At 37.3% G+C, this 18,309-nt stretch overlaps 2 protein-coding genes across 2 annotated transcripts; both read right to left on the bottom strand.

The window, feature by feature from the left end:
- Positions 1 to 2,966: 2,966 nt before the first annotated feature.
- efhc2 (EF-hand domain (C-terminal) containing 2) lies at positions 2,967 to 12,075 on the bottom strand. The gene is made up of 15 exons (XM_058391059.1): positions 11,898 to 12,075; positions 10,975 to 11,163; positions 10,723 to 10,873; positions 10,421 to 10,644; positions 10,079 to 10,330; positions 9,108 to 9,215; positions 8,770 to 8,908; positions 8,167 to 8,332; positions 7,587 to 7,714; positions 7,026 to 7,222; positions 6,760 to 6,893; positions 6,293 to 6,487; positions 5,568 to 5,660; positions 5,375 to 5,477; positions 2,967 to 3,191 (listed from the first exon to the last, which is right to left on the bottom strand). Exons 1-15 carry the CDS (start codon positions 11,937 to 11,939, stop codon positions 3,081 to 3,083), a joined length of 2,232 nt encoding a protein of 743 aa, XP_058247042.1. The 5' UTR covers positions 11,940 to 12,075; the 3' UTR covers positions 2,967 to 3,080.
- Positions 12,076 to 13,780: 1,705 nt separating this feature from the next.
- fundc1 (FUN14 domain containing 1) lies at positions 13,781 to 16,412 on the bottom strand. The gene is made up of 5 exons (XM_058391061.1): positions 16,261 to 16,412; positions 15,426 to 15,582; positions 15,139 to 15,214; positions 14,774 to 14,902; positions 13,781 to 14,320 (listed from the first exon to the last, which is right to left on the bottom strand). Exons 1-5 carry the CDS (start codon positions 16,277 to 16,279, stop codon positions 14,243 to 14,245), a joined length of 459 nt encoding a protein of 152 aa, XP_058247044.1. The 5' UTR covers positions 16,280 to 16,412; the 3' UTR covers positions 13,781 to 14,242.
- Between the last annotated feature and the right edge of the window lie 1,897 nt (positions 16,413 to 18,309).

Here is an 18,309-nt window from a genome sequence, read left to right as displayed (position 1 = left end):
AGGACTGAAGCTAACTGATGCCTGCTTTTATGAATTGTAGTTAAATGTTGGGGTTGACATATCATTTCAACAGCTCACTTACTCAGTCAGCATAACTGTAAAATGACCTTGGCAGAGATTTTCTCACAAAGTGACTGAGTTTCTTAAGTGGAATCTCTCTCGTGTTTGCCTCCTCCATGTATTTAAAACATCTTTGACTGTTGCATGATACACTACCCCCAGAATACGCGGACATCACATCATTTTTCCCATGACCCTTACACAAAGCAATTTAGGAATGAAAGAAACAAAGAGAGAGGATAAAGGGTCGCTCAGGTGGGTGACAATGTCGAGTTCTAAGAGTGTTTAGTCATATGTCTTGTCCCAGACCCATCGCTTTTCCCTTTGATGAAAGAGCACCCATGTGCACCTTCCTTTCTATCAGCTGAAGATGGCTTTCATGTTACCCTAAAGCCACAACTGAAGACTGCCTTTAAGGTGTTTCATAGCCTGTTACCCAAGTGAAGAATGACAGAAGGAAATTAACACTGATGGATTTGAGACACAGTTTTCTTTTCAAGAGGTCGATTTCAAGTCTTGTTTCAAGCGCCATGTAAAAAAGGAGAGGTCTCATAATTCTGGGTGATTTATATCCACAAGGTGAATGCAGAAAAACAGTCTCGCTGCTTTCCAAAAATGACCTCCACTGGGAGAGCTGACCTGCATGAAAATAGTCTCGCTGCTCTAATTTACAGCCTGTATAGAATAACATTTTTTCATTTTACCATCTAAAATAATGTTCAGACTGCACATAGCCAAAGACAACTAGCTGATTACTGTACCAGGTATGAACAGGGAAAGGCAGGGAGAAAAGGCATATAGTATGCCTAAATTGAAGCATACTCGGAATATATTAATTCTTGTTTTGAATGGGCAAAGTGATCTCAATTTTAACAGTACATTAAAATGGAAAAGGCTTGTAATTTGGAAAATCAAATTCTGTGCCAGGAAGCACAGCTTGTTCCCCAAATCTTCAGCAGCATCTCTGTGTCCCAAGTAAAAAACAATCTCTTTGCAAGTACTACATAGTTCTGTGGTCATCACCAACACAATATTCATTACAGATCTTTATAGTCAAATGACATTTTCCAATGAACCTCTAATTAGTGGAGGGATAAATGACTGAAACTATTCGGCCATATTTATCTGCAGCAAATTGGCCTTCAGTACATTATGTTTTCAATAAACTCATTGTTTCTGCCATTTCAGAGAATGGATAAACGCTACTTTGGATTTTTACTGACTGTACAACCCTTAGGTCACAATATTAAAAGCAGAAATCTTATGCAAAATGTTTGTGACCATAGGCACATATTACTGCTTAAACTGATGAAAACAGAACAATACAATATAAGAAGAGAGAAACATCTTGATTCTTTTTATTATTTAAAAGATGTGAGATTGGTGAAATTCTTATAGGGAAAAGCTCACCTGATGCCCATTTAAATGAAAAAATATATATTTTTCCAGCTTCATTGGTTGAGCAAACATTTTTATAAGTATGTTAAGCATGTTTGTCTGTCACCCACAGACATAAATCCTGTCAGTTGGTCATTGGAGTCCATGCATATTTATGATGCTTTCCTGTTTGGAAATTTTAGAGAGCCTCAAGAGACTGAACTAACCAGAGCCAAGAAACATTAAAATCCATATAAAGCGCAGTAACTATCACACCCAAAATGAAATATCAATCACACACATGTACACTCCTTCCAGTTGAATCAGCTGATACCTAGGAACTCAAAATAGATCTTTCCTAGGATCAAATAAAAGGAAATGGATAGATTTAAAGATGAAATACTCATACAGTAACCATACACCCATCAGTGAGTGTGACTTTTGTAGTCACAGAAGGAAATTCATCTACAAATGAATGAGAGGTATTATTATGTTCGTTATTATGTTTATCTGATGCTCATGAACTATCCGGAGGAAGCACAATGTCCCACAGTGTCCTCATACGCCCATTTTAGAAAGCATATTGTGTTAAATATGCAGTGGGCACTAGTAGGCCTTTGTATTGTAGACCACAAAGCCGATGACTTCAGAGTCCAGTGTCTTAGTAAGTGTGGCGGCTTGGGACGAAGATTCAATCATGCTGGTGTGAGATAATTTACTCATCCTGATTCATCCGAGGATCAAGCCTTGATTACTAGGGCTCTGACTTCAGCTGTATTTTTATGTTCTGCATCAGCCACTGACAATCGAATGACGTGTCTGATAGGAGCCTGTTTTGGCCTGAGCAATCATGCAGATCATTACGAGCGTCTGCAAGTCCATTTATAAAACATTCTTTGGTTTAGCAGCTTCTATATATCTGACCTCATTCTTATTCATATTTATATTTATAGAAAAGATAGAGTTCAAATTTAGCAGAGTTCGTAAAGTTGCCTCTGAGATGTCCTGTTTCTATGGCACTTCATTTTTTTATTGCATCTGCTATTATTACTGAAAACAGCATAACTCAGAAAGTAGTTCTTGCTGCAAGTTTTATATTAATGTGCTTGTTCTACCCATGTTATTGTTTCTATAGTAACAACTTGTACAGGTTTGTGTCTAGCAGATGCTTCACATAAACAGATTTTTAAATTGTGTGTAATTGTTGATATGGTGAAGTTTTCTTTGAGGAGACATTTATTCATCATTTCTGGAAGGAAGGAGTCTCCAGTGTCCACAATTTGTAATATTCGAAGCAAAAGCTATGTATTTATGTTTACCAGCATGGTAAATTCTACAGGGTGAAAGACTTTGTGGTTTTTCAGTAATATGACAAACGGCATTTTGTTCATAATAGTCATAACAATTGATAACAGCTTATTTCTCTGATGTTCCTCAACAATAAATGTAACTATAAATGGGTAAAGGTTGTGTTGTTAACAGAAAATTAATTTAATTGAAAATTAATAGAAATTGATATCACACTTACAAACAAACTGCACAAAGTTGATGGGATAAGGGTATATCTTTATTTGAACCTTTCTTCCACCATGTTCTCATTGTTCATGTTGGTGTCTGTGGGAGAGAGGATATCTCCATGCCTCTCAGTTGATTATATTGGTGTGATCATTGCAAAAGACATCATCCAGTAACAGAGAGTAGTTGATGGTTTTTACTGCAGGACCGACTGCTTCTCCAGTCCAGTCTATATCAAACTGCAAATAATAGCAGATAGTGTAAATATACAGAGGCTAATGTTGACATAACCTTTTGATATTTTCAATAATTCATCTTTTAATTGGTCATTATTGGTCATAATGAGTGTTGGCATTCTTGATAATCAATCCCTCCAGGATTTTACAGGTATTTTTTTGTGATTATTGAGGCCAAAATTGCTTGATTTTGAAAATTTGCTAATTGAATTTGTGAAATTGCAAGCACAGGATTCCTACCAGAAAAGACATATGTAGTTATTAAAGATTCGGCCATTTCTGTCCACACAGGCTGCTCAGGTGCCTGGTCTACCTTTGAATGCAATTCATCCGCTGCGTGACTTATTTTCAACCTGCCTAAGTTCTCCCACACCACCCCACTGCTGCGTTCCCTCCACTAGATGCATCAGATTCGAAACACTGACACTTGCCTACAAAGCCAAGAATGGACCAGCACCATCTTACCTCAAAGCTCTTAATACTCCTCGAACTGCACCTCGCTCCCTCAGATCTGCTCGACTGGTCCCACTGTCTCTCAGGGTAAGAGGTAGGTATACGTCAATACTCTGTTCTGTTCTGGCACTAAGGTGGTGGAATAAACTTCCCCTAGATGTCCGTACAGCCGAGTCACCGACTGTCTTCAAATGACAAATGAAGACCTACCTCTTTCTAAAATACTTAAAGTAGCTCTTGTTTTCCCTGTTTGTTTTTTATGCATTGTTGTGTGTAGATTTTAAAAAACAACAACAACAACAACAACACAGTTTTTATGCTGATGGTATCCTAAGTCTGTGACCTATTGAACCAGTGATAATGTATTCATTAATAGAAACTTCAAAGTACTCTTGTACGTCACTCTGGATAAGATCTGCCAACTGCCAGAAATGTGAATGTAAATGTAGTTACTTTCTCTGATAGCTTAATTCGTGTTCAATGCAATCTCAAAATCCTGGAGGATTTAAATTATGGAAAAAGCATTAGCAGTAAAACTCTACATCTAAGATTCACTAACACTAAGACGAAATTGCAGATTGCAGAACTGGCAAGCTAAGCCTGGCCACCATACAGAATAGCAGTTAAATAAACTGAAGTTTCACAAAAGGCACTGAGTTTTCATTTATTAATGCACTGCAGCAATGACGAGAAAATGCCGAAGATGACATCACTCCTGTTCTGAGTATCCGGAAAGCTCCTTGATAAAGGCTGAGTATTCCACTAGTGTCTGGCCTTCTAGGGTAGGCTGTGGCAGCGTAAGAGAAAATGGCTGGAAAGTGACAGTGATAGTCAGAAGGCTGACAGCAAGGTATGCAAAGCATCAACATGCAAAGTAAAGTAAAGTAAAGCAAGGCAAAGCAAAGAAAATCATCTCACCTGACTGTGTCTACCATAATGCTATAGCAAGTTAAAGTTTTTTTCAGCCAGTGGCCTCTTTAACATCTCTCAGATTATATCATAAGCAACTGTACAAATAGCTTATTATTCACATTTGTACACTAATATTCTGGCTATTGATTAAATCTGTATTTTATTTATTTGTGATATTTCAGCTGACAGAACACCATGTTCTCGTCTGAGTTGATTTATTTATTGGCTACACGTTTCTGAGTACACTAAAAATAATAGGTTGTGATTTTCATCATTGTGACAAAATAAAAAAAGGCCCGGTTTGGCTATATTTCACAAATAACTTTGAGAACCACTGCTCTAAAGTACTAGGCCTGTCTTTTTTTCTGATTCCAACTAAAAATAATAATCAAAAAAAATAATCAAAAGCCCCATCTACTGGTGAAACCATCTAAAATCCCCCCTATTTCTCCACTTATTTTGTGAACACTGAGGCAGATGGTTCTGCTTAGAATGTTATGCGGCATAGCGCGCTAAATTAAAGGGCTGCAATAAAAAGACTTGACTGGGTTTTTCTCAAGGCTGATTTGAATGAGGTGAGGCTTGGAGGTGGCTCTGTGGTAGGTTGAGAGCCAGAGACTGGAACTTTGCCACCTGGCCCTCATTTCCAAACACACTCTCTTTTTTTTCAGCTCTGAGTGTGTGTGGCTGTGTCTGCTAATGATGGCAGACAAAGCTTCAAGGAAACAAGGTGTGTTAACTCAGAACTTTTTCCATGTCTAACAAGTCATTGAAACTTCACCTTCTCGAGTTCCTTCAGCTGTATTAACTAGTTAACTCACTTTCAAGGCAGCATCTGGTGGAAGCGGTATGGAGGCATTCTCTCTCCAGTTGATCCCTGACAGGAAAGCATGATAGTCTATCTCCCCAGACTCTTTCTCAAATCTGAATATCAACATAAGGACAAATGTGACATCTTGCAGAATAAAGCTGTGATTTAAACATTTAAATAACAAGTTAAATATAACTACTTACTTTTGCAGAAGGGCTCTCAAAAGGTCATCATCCAGTGGCAAGTGGAAGGATTTGCAGATGATCCTAGCCTCTTTGGTGGAAACATGGCCACTTCTACAACATAACAAATACAGCAATTGCGCAAAAAAAGATTGGCAAAGATACCTATGTGGGTTATGAGATTACACTTTTCCTGTAAAAAGTGGATGAGAAATATCCAGATATAGACAATTGTAACTTCTTTAATCATTAGAAAAATGTTAAATAACTGCATTTTCCAAAAAGACACAAACACATTAATCCATCTGTGTTCCAAGTCATCTATTTGCTACACAGCACAAGTCTAGGGAGATCATCTGGTTCCAATGCTTCACTTGTAGCGCTGGAACTAATCACAACTCCTGAATGTGGAGCCGCGGGGTCTGCAGACTGACGCTGCTCTACCTCAGGCTTAGTGTTTGTGTTCAACCTCAGTGCCTGGGTGACCATGTCTTTCAAGAAATGCACAGACATGCTTGTTTCTGTATGAAAATATGCATTCACGCAACACCCTGCAACATTCATATGCTCTTGTGATTATATTGATCATTTACTCATGATGCGGGGTGAAATATAATAGTCTGTGGTCAAGCACACATTAGAACCGAGTTAATTACATAACAAACTGCAGCTTGACCAAAGGCCATGCTCCCCCTCCTGGGTGTTAATGTAAAATGCAGAGATGTGTAACCTAGCTCCTGTTGTACCTGTCTCTGTCCTTGTGTGTGAAAGCTCGCAGCATGTCTGAGAAACTCTCAAACTGTTTCTTCCTCAGGTGATCCTGAGCGATGGCCAGCAAGAGACCCACGTCCAGCTCAGGCTGCTCTCTCACCGAGTAGGTACGGCCTAACATCATGATCTCATGCTCTGACAGCTGACTGTCCATATCTGCCAACAGAGACCTGTAGGGACACACAGGCATGCCTACATGAATGTAGGCATTCAGCTGCTCAATCACATGGAGCAGTGTCTGACAAGAAATCCATGGAGAATATGCTTTGTTTTCACTTGTGTGGATTAGTGAAAACATAGACACATGCAGTCTGTGAAGCAAGCAGGATTGGACCAGAGGGTGTGAGAGCTCTTTCTGCTGTTTTGGAAATAGGCATGCCCTGCATACTTGTTTAGCTGCTTAATGTTCTTATTCAGTACATATTCTTTATTGGCTCCTTACCTGAAAGACTCATAAGGAATGAAGCCAGTGTTGCCTGAGTCACTTAATGCCAGGAACTGTTTAATTTCCTTTTGCTTTTCTTCAGGAATTGACTTTAACTTGCTCAAAATTGTTCCAATGTTTGCCATGGGGAACTAGGGAAGAGTAATAACCAAAGCACATTTGTGAATAACAGCAATTAAAGTATATTTCCCATCTGCAATGTACTATGTCAATAACGTAAACTAAGACTGAATAAGAATAAACGTAATGTGCATGTGCATTACCTCTTCTGCATGCTGTTCCATATAGTTAAAAGCATACTCATCAGCATTCACTAATTGGAAAGGCTGGTTGTTTATACTCAGTCTGGCTCCCACGTACAAGTCCTGAGCTTTGTAGTACTCGGACATCTCGCTCTTAAAGAGCTCCTGTCCTGGCTTCTTCACACGGCTTCTCGCCAAGAATTTACCTCCCATAATTCCTTTAGTATAATATGCACAGACTTGAATCAGTTTATTCCATTCCATTATTATAGTACCTCCACAGTTTATATATTTAAAAATATGTTTTGCTGACTAAATTGAGGTTTGTTGAGAAAACTTTATAGGTTATAATGTGTATTCTTGCATTCGACATTATCAGCATGTAGAAATGTATTTTTTCTTGTAATGCGTTCAGACATAATTTATACACATATTTTATGTAGTATGAAATAAGTATTATAAGCATTCATTTACATGTATAAAATAATGTTTTATTTTGTTTTTTACACTTGAAATGTTGAGGCATTTGAAAAAAGAATGTGAGCAATGAGTGGCAATGAAATGGGGAACATGGGAACATACCTGAGTTCCTCTGGGTGGGTTCAAACACTGCTATAGCGTCATCACTTAGGTAGAAGGATATGATGAATGTGCGGTCCTTGTCAGTAGGATTGTCTGAGAGCATCTTGCCCACAAATCTCAGTATGTGGCTGTCAAATAAAGGTCATATAGAATATAACTTTTTGACTTATGTCCTTATGTCACCTTCAACACACAACATTATATATATATATATATATATATATATATATATATATATATATATATATATATAAGAGAGAGAGACAGAGAGAGAGAGAGAGAGAGAGAGAGAGAGAGGGAGAGAGTTTATAACAGTATATAATGAATTCCAGCTCCAGTGCCTAAACCCCTAATAGTGTAGTAGTACAAACAAGAGACCAGCCTTGTCTGCCATCCATTACTACACACATTCAGAATGTATGACACAAGTAGAACAGACAGGTAACTTAACCCCAAGTCAGATCAATCAAATGCTCAGGAAGCTGTTGGTGTTTTGGTAAGTTTTAATATTCATTTTGTTAAAAGGAATGACGTGTTCAAGATGTTTTGAGGGAACTTACTCTAGAAAGCATGTGGTTACCTGTCTTTTTCCATTAGCTTTCTGAAGTCTTTCTGAGGGGGCTTAGGCAGCAGCCCTTGGCAGGAGCAAAGGGAGTCCTCCTCCGATCCAAAGCCAGTGTAAGGAGGGAACTGGACGGCTGCTTTAGCTGGTGGTGGGACCTTATACTCGACAGGGGTGAAGTTCTCTACACACACACAGACACACACACACACACACGCAGACACGTGTTGTGCTAAAACAGTGTGCACTTCTTCTCAAGGTTGTCTCTCTGCATTGCTCATCAGCAGTCTTTATATGAGTAGGTTAGAAATCTGTTTTTATTTTTCAACAATACGTCATCACGTTAATGGAAATCATCATCAATAAAATAAGTGACACAGTAACATAATTAAGCTGTGAGATATAATGGGGGCAAGCAAAATGTCTTGTCATCACAACTGAGCAGCACTGGCATCTGTACTCAATACTGACATCATGTGGTCACATTCCCATTAAACACTCTTGACCAGGTGTACTCAGTTCCCAAACACAGGCTGAGCCTGGAACATTCCTACTTTTACTTTTTTCACTTAGACTGATACTGATGACATCTTGAATGTTTTACACAGTTCTGTGACTTACCAATGCCATATTTGGAACGGTAGTACTCTTTGGTGAAGTTGTCACAGTCACAAATCATCACTTTACGACCCCAGACGTTGATGACCTCTCCTATGGTCAGGTCACAGTCTTTGTAGAACTCCTCATGTACAGCACCAGTCTGAGACCATACACATACACAAGAACAGTTTCATTTCCTGGCTTTTCCAAATTTACAACTAACTCACCTAATAAATAAACTTAATATTAACTTAATAAATAAAATTAATAACTAAGGCCACGTTTTTCATTTATCGATAGATGTAATCTATGTGTATTTATAATGGTTTTCACACTAGTCCCATTTTTTTATAACTCACTTTGCGGCTGTCCAGAATGTAGCGACCCCCATGTCCCACTGGCCCAAATACATTCAGGACAGTACGGTCTGTTATTTCTCCAGGCAAGCGTTTGGGAGTAGGAGCATGCTGTTGAGGAAAGGCAAGAGAAAATAACTGCAATCTGTCTTGATAAATTGGCTGAAGATGTCTGATATATTAAAATATGACTTAAAATATATCTTAATTAAGATAAATGTCTTAAAGGCTATTATTTTCTCACCAGGGGATTTACAAAAACATTTCCGTTGACTTTTAGAGCAATAGAAAGTAGGAGAATTTCAGACATCCAGACAGCATGACAAGATAAGTTAAGGACAAAATCTAACTGAGGTAATAACGTTCCATTTAATGTTGTTTCAAAATGGATTTCCAGGCAAGAGAGAGAAAAAAATGCTTGGAGGAGTTTGATGTTGTGTCAGCAATGTCAGTCAAGATAAGTGAAAGACATAGCTGATGGAGAAGCTCATCCGAGCAGAAGACGAGACAAAGACAGGGGAAGTGGTTGGAGTGCTGTATCATCCCCTTTTGCTCCAGCAATGATGGAAGTTACAGCACAGTAACTTGTATGTTTGTGGTCTTATAATGGAAATCACGGGGGCTTGTATGCCAATAGCGATTGCTCTCTTTACAGTAATGATGGAATTTAGATGAAAGTGTCAGCAAATAAGTCACTGTGCTCCAGTGGTTCAATCACTATAGGGCAAGAGCTATAGACTACAGGCAACAAGCAGCCCCATGTCTGTGCTGGATTATAACAGAACAAGTGATATTAAAATTGTCTTTTTCTGCTACCCCTTCTGTAAAAATGCTTATCTCAGTATAATTGTTAAGATTTCGAAAACAAAACAAAACAAAAAACCCTGAGCATATATATATTTGTATTTTATATACAAAAATACAAGGACAGTTTTTCACAAGTAAATCATTTCATATGAGATCTTAATACACACCTTTGGAAGCTTGCTCCTGTGTAAAAATTTAGGAGCTGTATCTCGGCCAGAGTTTGCATATCTGACTTCTACTATTTCTACGGTGTCATCTGCCAAAAAGTAGTGCAGGATCAGTTCTCTTAGGTCTCCAAAGACACTCTGGGTATCATCCCAGTAGCAATAAAAACGCAGAACATTGCAGTCATGGTCGAGGAACTGCTTTAAGGTATCCTGCCTCTCATATGGGCGCAACGGTTGCATGCTGTCCTCCAGCTGTGAAAGTAAAGAACACAGTCATAGAACACACTGCCGATATTCCATTTCAAGAAACAAAACCGTTTCGAGACAAGGCCACATGTTTACCTCCTGACGGAGTTTTGTATAGGGGTCTGTTGGTGTTGCACAAGGGGCATTGAGACGCACACCCATTTTCCTCAGGAAGTTGTGTGTGAAAGGGTCACAGTCTGTTAGCATAAAGGTCCTGGAATAGAAAACCATCTCCTGGTTGATATTGAAGTGGTGTAAATTGTAAAACTTGTCATCATCAGGAGCTGGGAGAGGAATGCGATGGCGGTGGATAAGTGTTCCTGTGTGGAGAGACAGAACTGTTTAACCACATGTGGATTACTCAGGTTTGTCAATGATTTGTCATTTGAAGGAGTTACCTTGTGGAATGCCACTATTTTTTAGCTCTGGCTCCACAACCTGTACGGTGTCGTCTTCCAAGTAGAAATAAATCTTACATTTTCGAATCCTGTAAGTTTCCTCTCTGCTCTCAGGAATAGCTTCTTGGAAATATGCATTGAAACAAAGAACCTAAAGCAACAGAAGGATGGCTGAATAGTAGCAGCACATTTCACTACACTTTTTCTAGGATATTGATCAATTGGTATATTGGTGATTTTTTCTTTTCAAACCTGCTTGTCAAATGCTACCCAGGAAGGGACCTCACTGCCCTCTCCTCTGGGAAACACGGAGTACTTAGGTTGTGCACGTTGACCCAAGAGCAGTTCTCCTCCAATGCCAGGTTTCTCTGCTCCCACCATCATCGGCACACCATTGGAGTAATCAAAATGCTGAGACTTGTGAAACTTTTCCTTTCCCAGCTAAAGAAGAAGTCGGGTTACTGAGTGAATACTTTTAAGCAGGGTTTTTAATTCAATACCATTAGTAATAGGTTAAAGTGAGATAAAACAACCCCTTGGGATAAAACACCTCTACTTTGCAAATGTAACAGTAAGAGCTACTTTGCCATGCTGAAACAGGCGTAGGTCTACTGGAAACTGTAAAGATACGGCAAACAAAGACATCCTGTACAGTTGTGTGCATCCAGCTTTGTGGAATGAGATGGGTGTGATGCTCAGGTGCACACACTTTCAGCCATAGAGTGTGTGACATTATGCTCTACAGTACTGTGCAAATAATCCCATTAGACATCTTACATTATTTCATACAAATTGATGTTTATTTTAGGCCTTCTGCATGATTGGGACAGTAAAAAAGCAATATTTATCATTTTTAAAACCAATATTTTAAAACATAATGATTATGATTATGATTAAATGAAATGTTAAACGTTACAAAAGTGATGCATTTTTTTTTAAAGCAAAGGGTTGTCACGCCAATTATCGACTTGGTTTAATGTTGTTTACTTTAAGATTTTAGGAAAATCATATAACATTCAGTTTATAAAATGCAACCAGTACGAGTTATTTAAAGCAACACAGATCAGCTGGCTAACATTATAGGAGACTTAAACCTAAATCTTGATTTGGCAAGCAGTTTATTTGTAATGAGTTTTAACTTAAACTGTAAACATAAATGTTATGACTGAACTTACATTTTTCTTGAGTGAATATCCAGGTAACATCGGCAAAGCCATTTTTAATGGGATTATAAAAGTCCGCAGAAACTACTAACCACTTGCGGGGCTACTGCTCACGTCGCTATAGCAACGCTACGTTTGCGACGGCAGTTGCCACGAGCACAGAGACACAGCACAGGTCACGTGCTTACGGTCCTTCATCAGCTCAGTGAGTGTGTGTGTGTGTGTGTGTGTTGTCGACGAGCTACAAACATGGCGTCCATTGCACACTTTTATTCAGTCGGTATATGTTTATTTCCTCATTGCAATATGAGAGGTGTATTATTTTTTGTTTGTTGTTTTATTTCTAATTTCTTCATTTGTCTGAGAATTCCTCAAAGCACTCCTGTGACATAAAAATAAAATCAAGATAATTCATGTATTTCTACCTTTAATGTGATAAAGCATCCAACACATAGAAACTTTTTTTTTTTAAATTATTTTGAGGGGAAGGGGAGAAAAAATCAAACTATCAGCTAACATTTGTGTGCACCCTTTTATAACTCATGTTTAAAGGTAATTATCAGCCACGTGTCATCAATGAACCGATTGTGATTAACCACAAATAAAGATCGGCTGTTTCTATAAGATAGTCATGACATCTTAGGCTGATCCTAATCTCATTGTCGAAAGGTATTGATCAGGAGAAGAATATAAAATCATTTCCAAATCATTAGATGTACCATGGAACACTGTGATGGCCAGCAAGTTGAGAAATTATTACCAGTAATATTTCCACTCCCTGCATGTAACCACCATCTCTCATATAAACTGGTTTGACACAAACCCATTATCATTGCCCAAACCATGTGACAAATTTTGTTATGGACTGATAAGACCAAGGTATGACATTTTGGGCATAATTCTAAAAGATCTGTCTGCCGAACAGCATCGTACCAATGGTGAAGCATGGTGGTGGCAACATCATGCAATAAGGCTGCTTCTCTTCAGCTGGCACTAGGGCTCTGATCAAGAAAAATGGGTAGCTCCAAATACCAATCTAAATTGGTACAGAACCTGCAGTCCTCTGTTAGCTGAAGGTGAAGAAAAATGTTCAGCACAATAATGATCCAAATCACAAATGCACATCAAGAAAAGGCTGGAGGTTTGGAACGGCCCAGTCTGAGTCCAAGTCTAAATCCTATCAAAAACCTGTGGAAATTATATTACATGCAGAGAAAGATTTGACATCATTTATGTTGGTTATATTTTATACATCTTAAACACATGCAATTTTAACAGGAGTGTGTAGGCTTTTTATATCCATGTGCCCTGCGTCCTGTAACGTTTATTTAAAAACAGACTCTTTCTCACTTCCTTTAATATTTCTCCCCTCTAAAATATGATCTAGCACTGCCTCCCTGTTATGTACAGGAATAAATAATCAATGGCATTCTCTCCATACTCTGGCCATAGAACATTTCCATGTCCATGTTCTCCACAAAGGACATTTTAAACCATTATGAATCTGTACAAACTAGAAGTTTATTACATTAATTTAAAAATGCATTGGCAGGTATATACGCAAATATTGCATAATGTTGCTGAATGACTACATGCTTGTTTTATTAAAAACAAATGCCTTTTTAATTTCAAAAATAATGTTATGCCAAATTTTTAGTATGCACTAAAAATGCAATGTATTGATGAATAAGAAATTTTTCAAGCTTTCATGAGGGTGGCCTAAAAAATGTTAATTGTAAGGGAAGAGGACTGTATGACATTTAAATTGCATTTGACTTGCACTAGTATTATTATTATTATTTTATGCCCATAAGATCCAGATGAACAGTATGGTGTCGTATGGAAACAACACTCAATCGATGAAGTTATGCTATTTACATACAAAGCACAAATAATTCTTTAGCATTAGTACAACTTTTATGTTACCACACATACAATTTAAACACTGACAGAATTGGCACATAGTGGGTATAAATAAAATATATCAGAAACAAACAAAAAGATATCACTGCTCAGTTCTAAAAACAGTACATATGCAAGCAATTCTTTATTTCAGCACAGTTTAACTCAGGCCTACTCCATAACATGAACAGCCCTGTATCAGTGTTTATTTTTCTACCTTATCAACAATACCAGACAAAATGGCTTATATCACAGCAGTCCTGTTACAAGATATCTCTTATGTGCATCTTTTTCTTTCCTAGACATGCAGATAGCTGAGAAGCCCAGCTATACTGTCCTACTTCTGCCTCAAACCAAGCAATACTGCACATTGGAACATAGCAATACAATAAAAATACAGCATAGAATATGTCTGGATAAGGAGTGTCCATTTGTACAGCAGGTCCAGTTGTGACTCAAGATGCCAGACCCAGCAGAAATCCTCCAAGAAATCCACTTGAAATGACTATATTCCTCTTCATAAATTCTGTGGACTACAAAACAACAAGAACAATATTTTAGATAAACTTTATAGACTTTTATAAACTTCTAGATATGCTTTCCTGTAGCTGATATTATAAAAAAAACACACATCAATTTCAATGTTTATGTTCTACCAGCAAAATGTGACATTATAAATGTAATTGTACTTTGGGTTTTGGGGCTCTCCTTCATGTATATAAAATTATTATACACATGAACATTTGTAGTCACATTTTCATTCATTATTGAAAAACTCTTAAAAGTTTTTCAAAAAGGTCTGTCGTCTTTCGTGTTGATTTCATACATATAAAAGTAAAAATATTACCAGAATCTGTTACATTTCATTATATTTTCAGAATTTTTTATTCTCACATAATATTTCTTTCTCTAGCAACACTACAGAAGCAATACTAGGTCTCTGGAGCAATTAAATATCTTAGAGATCTTCTCAGCTGTGTATCTACCTCCTCAATAAATGAATTCAGCTCTGGTGCTGCTTTGTTGGCCTTCTTCTTCAAATGCTTTTTTGCTTTATTAACGTCCTTCTTTACTTTCTTCCAGTCTACCTGCACATACCCGCTGTGATTGGCAATCTGAAAATGAAAATCAACTTTTTTTACGGACTGTTATTACAGCATAGCAATATAAAGTTCAAATGTTCTCATGAAGGAGAGGGTATTTCAGTCCCCCCAGGATTTCACAACTGTAGATATTAGTGTTCATTTTATGCATTATTCGGTCAAGACATGCCATGTAACATCATTTATGTGTCAAACATGAGTGCAGCTTTATATATATATATACACATACACACACACATCAAGCTTACTTGTAACAAAAGAAATCCTCCACCAACTGCAGTTGCTGCAATTTTTCCAACTTTCTGGAATAGATAACCAGCACACCTAGGAAACAAAAAACCCTATCATTTGGGTTTGGTTATTGTGATCTCCTAAAAATACGGCACAGTAGTCAAGTGGCTTTGTATGTTTTCATATAATGAATCACTTGACCAGCAGGCATACTTATGTTTTTCTATTTGATGAAAATCTACAGGGAATCGCGAGAGAAATTATATGAGGATGCATTTGAAGACACGTAGACACCGATCTTTACCATCCTGTCACGCCACCCATCATGATCTGTGTGGCTACCGAATACTTTTCAGCAATGGGTCCTGTGTTGCTCCCAAAAACTCGACTCCACCACTGATGTCGTCGTGCATATTCAGTGATGTCCACCACCTCATACAGCTCATCCTCACTCTCTGCCTCTGTGTATGGGATTAAATAACATTTCAGACATCCACCTATGAATAAGCAGTTTAGTTTTAAGCATCAAGGAATCAGTAGAGCCTTGGTGAAGGCCTCGTCTTTGGAAAGCGTACAGGTGACACTAACCGGCAAAGATTTTAAATCCTTTCCTTAATGTTTTGGTGGAAGCCCTGTCTTTCAATCATAATACGTCTACTCTATTCCACATAAGGCGTGACAACATCATGAAAACAAAACTAAACGCCAAACCTGGAGCATCTTGCAAGCCAAACTTTCACTATCACCACTGTTACACTGCCAAGTATCCTCATCATATTGTCTGGTTTTCTTGAATAGCATACAATATATGAAACTCTTGCAATTACATTAAAGACCAAAATTCTGATGTGTACCTCATCTACACTGTATCTATCTTATGATCAGCAGACATAGCAAAGATAATCAGATTGCATACAACAAATAAAAATACAATGCTATTGATTTTACACTCGGAGGTATCCATTCTACATAATAACAGAAAATACAACAAAACAGCTAATGTTAAGGGAATGAAGCTGATCCTTGATCTGACTCGCCAGTTATAATGACTATAAATAACGACACCGGTTAAACCCGGCCAAACGGATTAAATAAGACATGATTCGTTTCAATGTTTAATGATACCATGAGTGATTTACCTTCTCCACGATCCGCCATTTTACACAGCTAACACCACTGTTGACAATCGTTACGTCTTCCAAAGGCGCATGCGCAGTGCGCCACCAAATCGCGGAAGTGATTCCTTCCCATAATGCCCAGTGCTAAGCTTTAGCACAGTGTTAATAAAAACTGGTGATAAATCATAACATTAAAAACAAAAACAAAAAATGTTAATGCAGACGATTTACAGCTCAATAATCTCCTCTTACGTACATTTATCTCCAACTGTATATACCAAATCTTAACAGAGGCATTTATTTGGATAAGTAGAAATGTATAAATATATGAGCACAGGTCTGTCCATTAGAAATAGATCTGTTCTATATTACAAGATCAAGTTATGGGGTTAATGAAATAAGCAAAAACATATATATATTTGCATCATATGAAATTGAATTGTACTAAGAAAAGAACTTGGCAACTGTGGTATAACCTGCCATTTTACACATGGGTGTAAGCTTAGGTTTGCCATTACCAAGCTCTTGGTTCATATAAATGCCATCAGCTTTTATGCTTTTAAAAGCTTTTTATGGTGTGTACATAATGCTGTCAAATGCACCTCAGACAGCCTGAAAACAGTTTGGAACAGCTCTTACATTGTGCTTGATATTTCAGTGCAGTTATAGTTCAAACAGAAGAGAGTCTGGCATTATGAAACACTTTCACTTAATAGGGCACTTGCCAGAATGTCAGGGCAGCTTATTTGTTTTTATTATTATTCAAACCATGGAGCTGTGTGGTCGTGAGATGAACAGTGCCTTCCGCAGCACTGTGCCACCATGACAATTTTACGCGCTTTAATTTCCACATGTACATTTATGTGTATGTAATACAATATCTACTTTATGCTACATTAGCTGTAGACAGCTTTGTAACCCACTTACTGGTTGGGTGATTATTAATAAGAGCTCTGAAAGATCTGTGAGTGTGGCAGACCTAATAATATAATATGTTTTATATCGAATCCCTGTATAGCAATCAATTTATGATCCAAGAGCTTAACATAATTTGCATATGTGATAGTATGGCTATAGTATGTATCTGTAACTGTTGTTATGGAAAGGTTTTACATTTGATTATTTTTTTTTTTTTTGAGTAAGATATCTCATCATGCTTATCCCTCATGACTAGTATGCATAGTTTTCATACAAATATTGCATTAATTATTTATTTACTTTGACAGATTTAGAGAAAAGTTAGACAGTCATAGAAGTTGTGCAAAAAAAATCACGTGTTATGTGAAGATTTGTATATTTGTGTATGTAATAAGATATATATATATATATAGCTCTGGAAAAAAGAGACCACTGCCCAATCTCCAGATTTGGGATGTTATTTAGAATGTTATTTAGCCAAAGCATTAACACAATTTGCTTACAAATTATTTGCATTTTGTTTTATTTGAGTTATTAAAGCTCTACAAATACTGCATGATCTTGGGTTATTTTGATGTGTTGTCATTTCCTTTAAATATACACTCTAAATAACAACAGTTATATTATGAACTTAATAGAAATATTGTCAGCAGTTCACAAAAAAATGAAACAAAACTGTTCATCTCACCAATATATGTACCTGTAAGAAAAAAAACATAAGAAACTGATCTGATTATTTTGCAGTGGTTTCTTATATATATATATATATATATATATATGTATGTGTGTGTATGTGTGTGTGTGTAAAACGTATAAATATAAATTGTGATATATTGTGAACTGGAAAATGGGAAAGCCAAAGATTCTCACAGTAGAATGATGTACATAAACTGGGAAAGCCAGCTTTTGTAGCATAAAGAACAGGTATAAAAGCTGTAAAAGTTGTATTTTTGCGTTTATTTCAAAAACCTAAAGTACCGAAAACGCACGACTTTAGGGTGAAAAAAAAACCTCAAATCGCTTATTAAAAGCGGAACTGGCAACAGTGGCCATTACGCCTGTCTCTCTCTTTGCATACCTTTGTCAGGGTAAATGGACAGCTGTTTCAACCAATGAAATATTTCATGAGTCTTTGACGCAATCACAATAGCG

Source organism: Hemibagrus wyckioides, linkage group LG06 (assembly GCF_019097595.1).
Source record: "Hemibagrus wyckioides isolate EC202008001 linkage group LG06, SWU_Hwy_1.0, whole genome shotgun sequence".
In the NCBI taxonomy this organism is placed as follows: Eukaryota; Metazoa; Chordata; class Actinopteri; order Siluriformes; family Bagridae; genus Hemibagrus; species Hemibagrus wyckioides.
The sequence above is the reverse complement of the archived record's forward strand: the minus strand, read 5'-3'. Positions and strand labels throughout refer to the sequence as shown.